The sequence below is a fragment of the Ammospiza caudacuta genome, chromosome 10, assembly GCF_027887145.1.
Source record: "Ammospiza caudacuta isolate bAmmCau1 chromosome 10, bAmmCau1.pri, whole genome shotgun sequence".
Lineage (NCBI taxonomy): Eukaryota > Metazoa > Chordata > Aves > Passeriformes > Passerellidae > Ammospiza > Ammospiza caudacuta.
In genome coordinates this window covers 16,334,362-16,347,172 of record NC_080602.1, presented here as the reverse complement: position 1 = coordinate 16,347,172, position 12,811 = coordinate 16,334,362, and the positions used below count along the sequence as shown (strand labels likewise).

The following is a 12,811-nucleotide window of genomic DNA, read 5'->3' as shown; positions in this document are numbered from 1 at the left end:
GCATTCATATTCACCTCGGTAAGGACCTGTATGATCAATCCCCTACCTCTCTGAACTAAATCTAAATGTATCAAAGTTTCAAAATAAAGAGTAGTTTTTCAAATTGAACATCTTTTACATCATGTACCTCTTCTCCAGGGCAGTAATAAGTAGTATTCAAAAAGAAACTGCTTTGCTCACAGCGCAAGGCTCGTATTAGTAACAAAACTGTGCATCAAAAAGAAACACAGATTACACAAAGGACACTAAGACTAACAAAAAAAGCAGTGAAGGAAGTAATTGGCATCGTGAAGCTCTCTGCAGGGGGATTTCCTCTGAAAGGGAGAAAGGAGACAGCCTGCTTTTCATTAGTGCTTCAGAAACAGCGACCGAGACAACAAAAAACAGGGTTCACGTGAGCTACATACAATCATCCTCTTGTAAAGGGAAATCCGGTACAACTGATACTTCTTGGGATCATCTGCATACAACTCCTCATAAAACTGCAAAAATAGGGACAGGATTGGTTTCCTCCCTCCCTCTGAGACACTGAAACTTCAGTGAGCACTGTACAGATTAAATCAGAATACAACGAGATCAGAATCTCCTGCTTTTAGGTATCTAGGCCTTAGTTGTGCTCAAGCCAGCACCTCTCAGAGAGAAGCTGATGTAGGTGAGTTGCAGAACAGTCAGGTCTTTTAAAAATGGGCCATACTAGGACTGTGAAAACATGGAATACAACCTTTGTGAGAACAGGGACAGGACATTACTTATGCTAATCAAGATGGGACTGCAATGAACACTACAATTCTAACATGGCATCTGGAAAGCTGCAAATTGTTTCCACTCCAGGGCTCAGAGTGGAACTGAAACATACACTTGGCTTGGAGTGGACTTGCAATACTCAAACATCTGACATGAAATACTAAGGAATGAGTCTGTATTTAACAAACAAAATTACATTCTCTGTATTTGAAAACAAAGAACTCCTCTGGGATATAATTACATGACTGTGTGTTGTCTTGGGAACACAATGTGATGAGTAGGTCTCTGAGGAGAAAATTGCTAAAAATCCTAACATATGACAGAGCAGCAGGAGGGAGCTGCTGAGACTAACATTCACCATCTACCTTTGTGAGAGACTCTGGCTGCTGAGGCAAACTTACACTTTAGCCAGTTCTCCAACATGGATCAGCTGAATTATCTGATACTTTGCTCAAAATCTTTGGTATTAAGACAAGACCCCAACAGTGATAACTTCTGTCACGTACATTAGCAGGGAACACTACACCTTGGCTTGTTTGGAGGAAGCAATGGCACTCACAGCCAGGATTTTTCTGGCTGAAGTAACTTGCTTCCCTTTACCAATAACAAGCCAAACATATGCCAACACAGGTCTCTTTGGAAGATTTCTCCAGAAATGAAGTAGCCCACATAGGATGATCATACTCCTTTGTGGAAGAAGGTAGAGAGTTTTGCCCAATCCTTCCTTCACACAAAAAGGATGGAATACCAGCTACTGGCTAAGTGACTCCTAGCCAAGTTTCTTTTTATGGGACTATTTCTTTTTTCAAAACATATTGAATGCTGGAGCTCGTAAAATGGTGGATTATCTGTGTAGCTTCAGGCAGGGAAGAGAGAAATTGAAAGAAATTACATTAAATAATTAAAGAATTACATCTGAGTTTTTCAACGAAATAAACAAACTAACATATTTCAGGAGAAACACCTCTCCCTGGCATTATTAGTTTTTATGACTTCCCTGGATATCAACATTCTATTTAGCCATGACTGAAGTCACCAGTTGGAAGCTGGGATCCACAAGCTTCCTCCAATGCCCCAAGCTTCAAACCATTCTCCCGAAACATTATTATTTCAAGAGCCGATCTCCCATTAGCTTACACTCAAGAAAACCACCACCCTCGTGCAATTTTCTTGCAGGAAGCTGCCACGTGAAGGATGATAAGGTGCCAGAGGTGTGTCAGGTGTGTCAGTGCCCCTGCCTGCTCCTGCAGCCCCGTTCCCTTACCAGGTTCTCGTTGGTGAGCCGGGTGATCTCGTGCTGCAGGCTGGCCTCGATGCGCGCCTCGGGCGGCAGCTGCAGGTTCTGGGCCAGCAGCTGCTGCTGCCTGTTGTTCTCCTCCTTCAGGCTCTGGATCTCACCCCGCAGAGACTCCAGCTCGTTCTCGTGGCTCTTCCTCTGAGACTGAAGCTGAGACTCCAGCAGCCTGAGGAGGGTGAGCAACAGTCTGTATGAGCAACTCAAAGTTACATCCCTGGCTCTCAGAGGGAGTGTAAAGCTTTAGCTGCTGCTCAGGAACAATTAGCCATGGCTTGCAAAGGAAAATGAAAAAGGCAGAGTACTCTTTAAACCCTTTAGTATGCTTTCTAATTAAATTAAGCTGGCAAGATCAAAAAGTGAAGAGGGAGAAGCTAATTGTGACACTGCTCTGCGTTTCCTTCGATTGAACATGGACTGTACAGGGTGCCACTGTGGCAATAAAAGTGAAGCTGAGTCTTCTCAGATTGACTGAAGGGGCTTTAAAGAGGTTTTACCTCTAAACAAATCAAATAATCCTAGATGAAGATGACACTATGTTCATTTAAGTTAGCACCTTGCAATATTACCAATGGAAAATATTTTTAGTTAACTTTTTCAGCCAGAAACCATTTAATTGCAAATGCTCGTGGATAATCTTTATGTTTGCATTAAACCCAACATTTTTCAGAGGGTTGTCCTTAATGCACAGAAGGCCAACAACAGAATCAGACTCAGGACTGAAATCCAGGAGCTTTATTCCTCACCACTAACTCATTCTTTCCCCTTGGGCACATCACATCTCAGGTTTTTCTCACTGTGAAGTGGGGATAACACGTACCAGCCTCCTGCCAGGCAGGGCCGGGGATCCACTCCTGCTTGCAAGGCACTGTCCAAGGGCTCTGACTCAATGTTGTACATGCCCAGGAAATGACAATACTAGTGACTACCAGTGTTCAATTAGACAATATTTCAGGGTTTAAATATGCATAAGGCAGGAACACTTATTAGTAACTAGACCGATGAAGGGCAAACAGTCATTCACCTGCAATGCTCTGCCATTTAATATAAAGCTTCTTGTCTCCACAGTGCCAGGGCAAGAGGCACAGTGCAAACCAATCCCATCCTGTCTGCAGAACACTTGTTCTAGGTTAGATCTTCACAGGGTTACACAACATGTTAGGGGCAGAATGTGTTAGCATCAGAAAAGGAAGGACTTTAGTTATAGCAGTCATGGCAAAACACCACTTTCTGTAGTCACTGCTACACTGAAGCACACCAGCAGGACTGTGCAGTGAATCGGCTGTCAGGGCAGGACTAGGGAGCGTTTTGGAAGTCAGGGACACTGATGAGCACACAGAGCCAGAGCACCCCATGACCAGCACAGCCCTTGCAGAGACCACAGTGGTCCCACTGGGGCTCCAACAGCACCATGAGGAAATAAAGATTACTTTTCTTTCGTGGTTGTTTTGTGACTTACATTTTGAATCTGGCATGGAGAGATATGGGAGAAGAATGTTTAATTTACTGACCTTGAGACACAAGGAGAGTAAGATCCATTTCAGTTTGAAATTTAAGAGTACACTGATGCTACTTAAACAGTAGTTTACTAATTACTAAAATGATTGTACTTCTTTAGGCTGAAAAACTGTAAGGAACATCAGTTTTGAAACCTGGTGTAAAGGCACATAAATACCATGTGTAAGTATGCTGTAAAGGCACACATGGCTACAAATACTTTCCAACTGTGGAGCTTGTGGTATTTTACAGTCTACTTTTGTGCAAATACTCTTATAAATTATGTGTTGGCTGTTGTGCCATCTTAAACTTTTTAAATTATAAAATCTGACAAGTAGAAAATCTTGGGAACTAGGTTTGATGAAACTCCTTAATTTCTATAATTTGTGTTGAATTTTTTTCCTAGCTGTTAAAGCAATAGAAGTACTGTAGCTAAAGCAAACCCATAGCAAGGGGCACAGTTAGCTAGAAAAGAAGATGCAAATGAAGGAAAAAAAAACCATTCTGAGAAATCTGGTAACCTGTTGGCTTGTTTTAACCCTTCATAAGCCAGCCAAAGTTCTCCGTCCTCATTCAGCATATGATAGTCCTGGGGAGATTGCCTTTCAAGAAACGTGTTTAAAAAAATACAAGAGATATATGTGATGGTGATGAGGTGACATGGCAAGGACATTACACACTATATTACAGTTACCATAAAAGAGAAACAAAAAACAAAACTAAAATTAGCAAATTACTTTTCTTGTTTATGTGTTTTTCTTCTTCATGATGCAATTCAGCTCTCAGTGACAGCCCAGCTGGTTACAGCATTCTGTGCTGTTACAATAAACACATTGCCACAGACTATTGTGACCACTGAGCTCCAGAGGGTGACAAACCAGCCTGGGGAATGGCACCAGGTCAGGCCATGCAGCAATTAGAGGCTAAGATGGAAATCCAGAAAGCTTGATTTTACATTTCCCCATTATTTCCAAATCCTTTCAAATACTGCACACAACAACTTTAGTAATGAAATCAAATTATAACCCCAGCTATGAGTGTTCTCTAGACATACATGGATGGAGCTGACTGAACACAATATACACAGTGTGCCACAGCAGTCCCCAAGTGATCACAAAATAAAGAAAGAACTTGTACCTGTTCGTTTCCTTCAGTCCAATATATGCCTGTGCTATTTCTCCTTTGTCTTTCATCTTCTGCACATCCTCCAAGAGGATTGTGGCATCTGTCATTGTATGCTGGAAAAAGAATGATAATTTCCAGTAAATTTAACAACACAAGTGCTCCTTGAATCCATGTTTTCTTCATGTGGAACACTAATCCTTGAGTAGCCACATTAAATAAGTGTGGGTACCTGAGCAAGAGGTTGGTCCATAATTTCTATGTCTATTTGGTTTATCTTTTAAAATAAATGCATACAATATGGTCAACTTTTGGTTTGTCTAGTAAGTGGGTACATCTGTTAATCTCTTTCCATTTGTTCATCACATAAAAGGAACAAAATAAATTTCACAGAATGTTGAATTTGCATTTTATTCAAATTACCAGGAACAGCTGCTAATACTGAAATTGAAGCAGCATAGTTTTGCCAGCTTAATTCTATTAACATTTCCTAAACATAGCATTACATGGAATCTTTCAAAGCTCAAAAATAAGAACTATTTCTCACTCATGTATTTTAAATACTCTGTCAAAGCAGAAAAGAATTGACAAGAGCTTGAGATTTTCTAATTTAGAGAGCATCATAGTACCATTTTGTTTCAGTTTTGGATGTTTATTATGGCACTATTGCTTTTTCTTCAGTAAAACTTGAAATACTTAGTAGATGTTTAGAGTCACCTTGGCCAGTCTGATCTGAGTCATTGCCATGGAGTACCACAGGATTTAAATGAACATAAGAGATGGAACTCTGACTTTCTGACTTTCAAAACAAGCAGATGCTGTTTTCATGAGCACAATTTTGAAAAGTATTTACAGTAACAGCTTTGTGGATAAATGATGGAGCCTAGATCTCTATGTCTAGTATGATTTATGTTATCCAATATGAAAAACAATAAAGTATGTAAGCTCCTCAAAGAATTATTCCCAACATCTTTATGAGACCTTTGAGGTCTTTCTACTATTAATTTACTCCAGAGTAAAACTGCTGTATCTCACCTGCCAATCTATCAAGCTTTAGCAGTCTGAACATCTATAACTTAGTGTCCGTTCAGTTTCTTATACTCTTACACATATACAACTTCATTTTCTAATCAAACACTCAGCATTTCCCATCCAGTATCCAGAGATGACAATGTGAGCCCACAATGTTTGTTGCTTGCTGAGGACAGCAAACACTCTAAAGTAAGGTCCTTCTTCATACCATAGACATTTAATTTGTTGTGAAATATAAGGGCTGTGCAAGTTAACAGAGGTGCCTGGTTCCCAGATCCCAGTCCTTAACCCTCCAACATACTCAGCAAGAAACATGATGGAGCTGACTAGACCAATTCCTACATCCTTCCTTTCATATTCAGGTTGTCATAAACCAACTGTTAAATCTGCTTGTTTTGAATTTACTTGTTTCCCTGTTTGGCAAAGCATGAAGATGAGGATGCAGAGGTCACAGAATTAATGGAAAAGTAATTCAATAATTTCAAGGTAAAATGCAAGAACATGTAAGTTCCTTAAGAGGCAGGGAAATGACAGCTCAATATTGTTGAGGGTTACTTTAGCATTTCGAAATTCTGGTTTGCAACTGTAGAAGAAAATGTGTACCTTATCCTCCTGGCAATCAAATTGGTAGGCAAGAAAGAAGAAAAACAAAACATTAAAAAAATCTGTCTGTGCTGCAGCTGCCCAACCTAAAAAGCAGAAGCTATGTGCAAACTGGCTGCTGGCCATCCCACAGGTCACCTTCCTATTTCCTTCATACTCAAAGCCCCTGTAAAATCAACCCTTGCATCCCACCACTGTTGAGAATGTTATTGAAAGATTTACTAAGTATTTCTTTACAATGTTCTAAACACTACAGAAAAATGTGTTCTGTTTTCTTTGCAGTCAATCATTTAAAACAAGACTTACGCATCATCTTCATGCACCACAGACTCCAAGCTTACTTAGGACAAATATAGACATAACAGCAAAGGAAAGATGACATATCTGTTCATTCCTTGCTGCAGTTATGAAACACAGGATACTCAGTTCAGTGGAAATTACTAGTTCCTTGATTTACATGATACCTTTTCAGGTTGAATGATTCTTATTTGCAAAGCTATTACTTCCCTATGTCATCAGAGCTTTTTAGGTGATGATTTCAGTGGTTGTAATCTACTCTTCTTTCAATAAAAGCACATAGCACCTATCAAGCAATAATATGGAATTTACACATCTTCAGAGGTCATCTTTACAAAATGTTACTGACTAGCAATCATACAGATGTAGAACAAACTGTTCCTTTTGCTCAACTATTAATTGAAAGGAATTCCCTGAGAATTCCTTTCAATTTTCCAGTCCAAAGGCACTAGAGAAATGACACAGCCCCCAGTGAGAATTATTTGTGCACTGTTAAAGGAGTCTGAGGGGATCAGACCTTTGGTACAGCCTGTACATCTTCACATGAGTGCTGGTAGAGAAATCCCAGACTGATTGATTAATACAAGCTCCTAATTCAGACTGCTGTGATTTGTGCACTAATAACGGACCAACGGATTACACTTAGGAAGGTTTTCCAACCCAGACTACTTTCTTCTGCCACTTCAAGCAGGCTGTTAATAAATAAAGCACGTTAATGATGCAGGGTAACTCTCCTACCTGCTGAGAGTGATTTACCTTGGGCTGAATTGCCTCTTTCTGGCTCACAAGCTGTGACCTCAGGATGAGAACTTCCTCCTTGCGTACTTCCAGCTCCTCACTGACCGAGGTCAGCTGGTCCAGGAGGACTCTGTATGCTGGGGCACCAGGAGCAGTCACCTCTGGAGCTCGTGTCTCTGTCAGGGCCTTCTGCAGCTCATTCAACTCGTTCTTCAGTTTCTTATTCTCAGATTCAAGCTCTTGACGCTGTAAGAAACAAGGACAGTTCTGTCATCCAGCAGCACTGCAACATGTCTGTAACCCACAAGTACAAAACTATGAAAATGGTAAAATGGTGCAGCTGCAAGAAATCCATCAATCTCCCCTGTATCCCTGGCCCCTTAACTGCGGCCAGTAGTGACTGGGAGGATTTCACTAACAGGATGAACCTTTTGTCTGAAATGCAAAACCAGAGTCTTGGAGTCTCTGTGGTCAGGATGACCCCGAGGTGTTGGGAAGTCTCTTTTTCCCAGCCCCGGGATCGCAGGAGGAGCCAGGATTCCTTGGCTCTGGTTTTCAAGGTTGTTTAGTCTCTGTTATCTAGAACATTCTTTCTCTGATCTGCTGAGGTCTGTCTAGCAAGTTGGTTTGCGGCACACTGATCGCCCTTGGGGCGGTGTTATCTTTTTATACTACAAACTACGTGTACTTTATTTACAATAACTTTCCAATACCTATCACCTATGTTAGACAGTGAGTTTCTACTCTTAACCAATCCAAAAGTGCCACCATCACACACAAGATGGAGGCTAAGAAGAAGAAAGAAGAAGGACAAGGCATGCCCAAATCCCTCCATCTTGGCTTCTGAACCCCCATTCTAAAAACCTCAAAGTTTTACTTTTTCACCCTCTGACAAACTATCACTCTACTAAAACTCTCGTGGCTTGTAAATCTTCACATAAAGTTGGTAATTTTCTCCATAGGTTTTGTGCCAGGGGCTCAAGCCCTCCAGGACAGCCAGAGGGATGTCCTGGGCTCCCACACCAGAGCACACTCACACGAATCAGACAGATTTGATGGCAAACAGAATTGCCAATCTTTTTTTCCTCTTATTCTCCCTCTTAGCAAAAAAAAACAAACCAAAAAACGTTCACAACAAATAATCAGCAGGTCTGCAGGCTAAGAAAATTCTGCATCACAATTAGGAAATATTTTTAGTTTTAGTGGTCTAAGATAGGCAGTAATTTAAATAATAGTTTTGAAAAAGAGACCTACATTTATCACTGTATTTTTGCTCAAATTAACTTGCAAGCTGTACTAAGTGTTTTAACAGAGAACTCCCCCTGGCTTAGGGAATCTTTTTGTTTTGCACCCCAGCCACACATTCTACACCTCAAAAAGAGCAGTCCTACAATGAAATGACTGCTGGGGAATATTTGTTCTAATTTCTCCAGCGACTATTTGGAAACAGGAGGGCTGATGTAATTTTTTATGCCTGCACATACTATTGGTGGCAAGAGTCCTACTAGAAAAAGGCCAGAAATCTCTGTTTTAGAATTACCTTGAGCGACTCATACTCCAACTCTGCACCTCTTATGGGAGGCCTTTCTTCCTCCTATGAATGAATACAAACAAATGTGAAAACTAAAAATCCTTCACTGAGGTAGGAAAACAAAAGAGAACTCAATTATTTTCCTTTAAGACAGTAAAACATTCTGGTACAGCTAACTGCTGTAGTTTGAATATAGGCATTGTCTCCTTTACTTCTGAGTTTATGACACATAATTGGTTAATATTAATAAAATCACATACTGTCACTGGCAATGAAACAGAGCAGGATTAACCCCAGTATGCTAAAGAAATTCACTGGTAGAAATGTAACAAGAAACAATTGCCAAAACTGATTTCATAAATTTTCCAAGAACTTCTAAGGGACCAAATCAGGAGAATTTACACTACAATCAGCTAAGGTGTCTAAGCCCAGTGCATTGGCTATGCATCCTGGTTGAAACATTTCTTCTTCTGCCTAAAATGAACAATTACCCATTCTCCCCATCATTAAAGTCAATTTCCTTATGGCTATTCCTTAATAAAAACAGCCTTTCAGTCTTTTTTTTTAAGCAAAGTCCCAAGCACTTTTTGTTTTGTCTTCCATGAGAGGATCTCAAGGACCTTGGAAAACAAAACAACCAGTCCCTAGAACTAAGCACCGGTACGAAACTCCTCATTAAACAAAGCAAGTGCTAGAGGAAGATAGAGATTTAGAGAAAGCCAGTCAGCATTCACAGAGCAGCTGAAGGGACACAGCGGTGTCAGCATTTGATCAGCTGCAAGGAGCTCACCTTAGCTTTAGCGCGGAGAGCCTGCTCCTCCTTTCTGTCCAGTTCATCCTGCAGGGACTGCTTTTCCTGCTCCAGTTCTGAAACCCGTTTCTGCAGCTTGAGGAACAGAGACATGTCCAGCGCTGCTTTTTTCTCACTAGGCTCCTGCTTCAGAAACAACAGAGGCAAGTCAAGAACCATTCCCCTTGCACAGCACAAGGAAGCACAACGGTGAGTAAAGATGGGAAACAGACTGGGAAAGAGAGGAACACAAATGTTACTTAATTCTGAGCATTGACTACCTAAAATATTTCATCTGCTATCAAATACTATTTTAAAAAAGGATTTACTAGTAGAAGATGTTTCTAAGCCTAAAGCCTAGCAAAAGAAAGCACTAGGCACTACCTAGCAGACAGGAGGTCTATAACTAAGCATACCTTATAGTCTTACTTGTTTGAAGGGGGGAAAGTAGAAAAAAGAAAAAGTTTATGGTTAGACTCACCTGGAAACAACTCTAAATAGGGGCTTTTTTGTGTGTTGGTTTAGTTTTCAATTATTTCTTTAGTAAGTTCTTCAGCTAAAGAGAAATCTCTCTGGCAATTTGAAGGTTACTTTAGTTGGGATATGACACAAAAAGTTGGTAACAGAAAATATATTTTATGCCATTTTGTTTTTAGTGTGCTAATTATACAGCCTGTTCTGAGCCTAATTCATCAGCTTCTTCACTCTTCTCTGGGCAAGGACCAGTGTTTGCAACCTGAAGGTGCATTAGAAATTGTCCATCAGTCTTTTTGTACTTTATGTACTGAGAAGATCAAAGTATTTACCATGAACTGTACAATAAAATTTTAAAGCCTATAAAAGGAACTAGAAAATTAATATTAATGACTGTAGCAGACAAGCAAGCACAGCCATTTCCACTTCATCTCCTTTTACTGTTGAGGGGAAGAGTCATAAACCACACCAACAGCTCAGGCAAATGGAAAGAGACTTTTGAATTTTCTGGCTTTACTTGTTTGCCTTGAGGTGGGCCTGACTTTTTAATGTGGTTTTGTATAATTAATCTATATTGTTAGTTTAGAGTTGGAACTGGAGAATGCTGAGGGGTTAAACAAAAGAGTGCTGCATTTGTTCACACTCTTGTGTGAGTTCCTCATTCATATTCTAAAACCCAAAGCTGGCTCTGGAACAGCAATTCAGCAAATCTATCAGCCAAAGGAAAAGCTGGCATTTGGCTCATATGTGACATCCCATCACATGTAGTTTCACTGTCCTCCTCCTGACTACCCTTGAATGTAGGAGCATCATCCTGGAACCATTATGCAAGGTGAGAAACATAAGTGGGAGGGCAAATGATGACAGAGTGCACAGAGAGGCTGTGCCAGCCCCAGTGCGTCAGGATATCTGCATCCAGAGCAGAAAATCACTCTCTGTGGAGGCTTTCCAAAGCAGCCCTGACAGCCTGTCAAAAGCTGCCCTGCAGATCCCTAACCCAGGCAGAGGGCACCCAGGGTGTGCTCTGTGTTTGCAGCCCCACTGTGATGGGATGGGCTGGAAGAGGGAGTTATCTTGGAAACTACTAGCAATGGCTTGGAGTTGCACCACAAATTATTTATGGTTATTACTCATTAGCTGAATCAAGTTATCTTTCTGGACATTTTTGAACATCTTCCTGATCATTTTTCCAAGCACTGGGATTTGGCAATACTGGGATTTGTATTGCTGCATATGCAAAGCAAACTCCCATTCTGTGAGTTTGATTCCTCTCTATGTATGTAATACAGAAAACCTGATCCAACATGAGTTTCTCATCCCCAACAGGAAGCTCACTCCATGTAGCTACTAAGGATGCAGCTTGCCATTTTAAATCATTGACTATACAGTAGGCAGGCTCCTCAGGAAGTCTCACTGATTCTCTGAATTCCTACTTTGGCCTGAATAAGTGATTGTGCTTACCAACACTGACAACCAAATGTTTCACAGATGTAAATCAGCTGGATCACCAAGTACCTACTTTGTGCTTATTGTAATACAAGAAAAACTCAAAGCATACTTTGACAGTCTTTTTACACAGAATCATAACTAAGGAATAAGTGTTCTCTAAAAGGAAACAAAGTTGGATTAAAGCTTTAGATATCTCAGTATAAGGATATGATGTTCAGAAGCACTTATGGAAAAAAAAAAAGAAAGGAATGAATTCAACCATGTACCAGTTGTGGGGGATTTTCAATATTACCTCCATCCTGAGTGGTAAATCTTCTGCTTCTGTGATCTCAGAGCTGAAAGTGTATTCAGATTCATTGCTACTGTGAGTTGAGTCCGTTCTTTTGTGCCCAGGCTTGGGGATGCTCTGAAGTGCAAGTGGAACAAATCAGTACCAGTACATGGCTTTCCCTGCCACTGTCTCTTCACAACCTTTAGTTCAGCTTAGAATATTTGGTGTTATGTCACAGTTATCAAAATTAATAAAAAACTATTTTTTACTCTGGTCTCTCCAAAGACCTAAAAGCCTGTGAGATACAGTTAGCACTCAGCTCCATGGAGACAGGCCAAGGAATGCTGCAGAAAGCAGAACCGAACAAGGATGCAGCACTTTGTGGGAAAGAAACATTCAGATTACAGGAAGCACAGGCAGCTTATAACTTTTCACTTTTTAAACGTCCTAGACATTCTATTGAACAATACTTTATATTCCTGCCACACAGAACATTCCCAGGACTACTTAAAATTTATCACTGGATGAAGATGGCTCAAACAACCCCGGCAGATGTGAATAACTTGAGGGCAAAATAAGGGTGGACAGCACAAGTAATAGCACCAGGAAAGTCACAGCAGAAATTTAGCCTTCTTCACAGATGTGACAATTTTTTTTAAATCAACAACAAATTTTAAATGTACTTGTTTTGGCTGAACTAATCAAAATAAACAGGACTTAAAAGGACAAATTCTCCTTTCAAGTACAGGTCAACACGTCAGCTGACAACACCAACCTATCCCACTAGTGTCACAGACATATTTTCTGAAAAATCCTTTCACTAGGATTTTCCTCCTGAGAAGCCTCAGAAAAGAAATGTAAACAATAACTATCTGATGGCTGTGGAATGTGGTCTGGAGATGGCTTACCAACAGGGGCATCTTTGATTGGTCTCTTGTGGCTGTTTTTAATTAATGACCAATTCACAGG

General features: G+C 40.4%; 1 protein-coding gene across 3 annotated transcripts in view; it reads right to left on the bottom strand.

Annotated features, from left to right (window-relative positions):
- Positions 1 to 12,811, bottom strand: part of MYO5A (myosin VA) — a 98,478-nt gene that overhangs the window by 13,258 nt on the left and 72,409 nt on the right. Inside the window, exons 25-32 of one of the 3 annotated variants that reach the window (XM_058811756.1) lie at positions 11,864 to 11,977; positions 9,649 to 9,792; positions 8,868 to 8,921; positions 7,346 to 7,573; positions 4,673 to 4,773; positions 4,057 to 4,137; positions 2,009 to 2,207; positions 408 to 482 (exon numbers count right to left, since the gene is read on the bottom strand). In XM_058811756.1, coding sequence (XP_058667739.1) covers positions 408 to 482; positions 2,009 to 2,207; positions 4,057 to 4,137; positions 4,673 to 4,773; positions 7,346 to 7,573; positions 8,868 to 8,921; positions 9,649 to 9,792; positions 11,864 to 11,977 — 996 coding nt within the window. Of the gene's footprint in view, positions 1 to 407; positions 483 to 2,008; positions 2,208 to 4,056; positions 4,138 to 4,672; positions 4,774 to 7,345; positions 7,574 to 8,867; positions 8,922 to 9,648; positions 9,796 to 11,863; positions 11,978 to 12,811 lie in introns of all 3 variants that reach the window. The other 2 variants (XM_058811757.1, XM_058811758.1) reach the window with 2 other exon arrangements.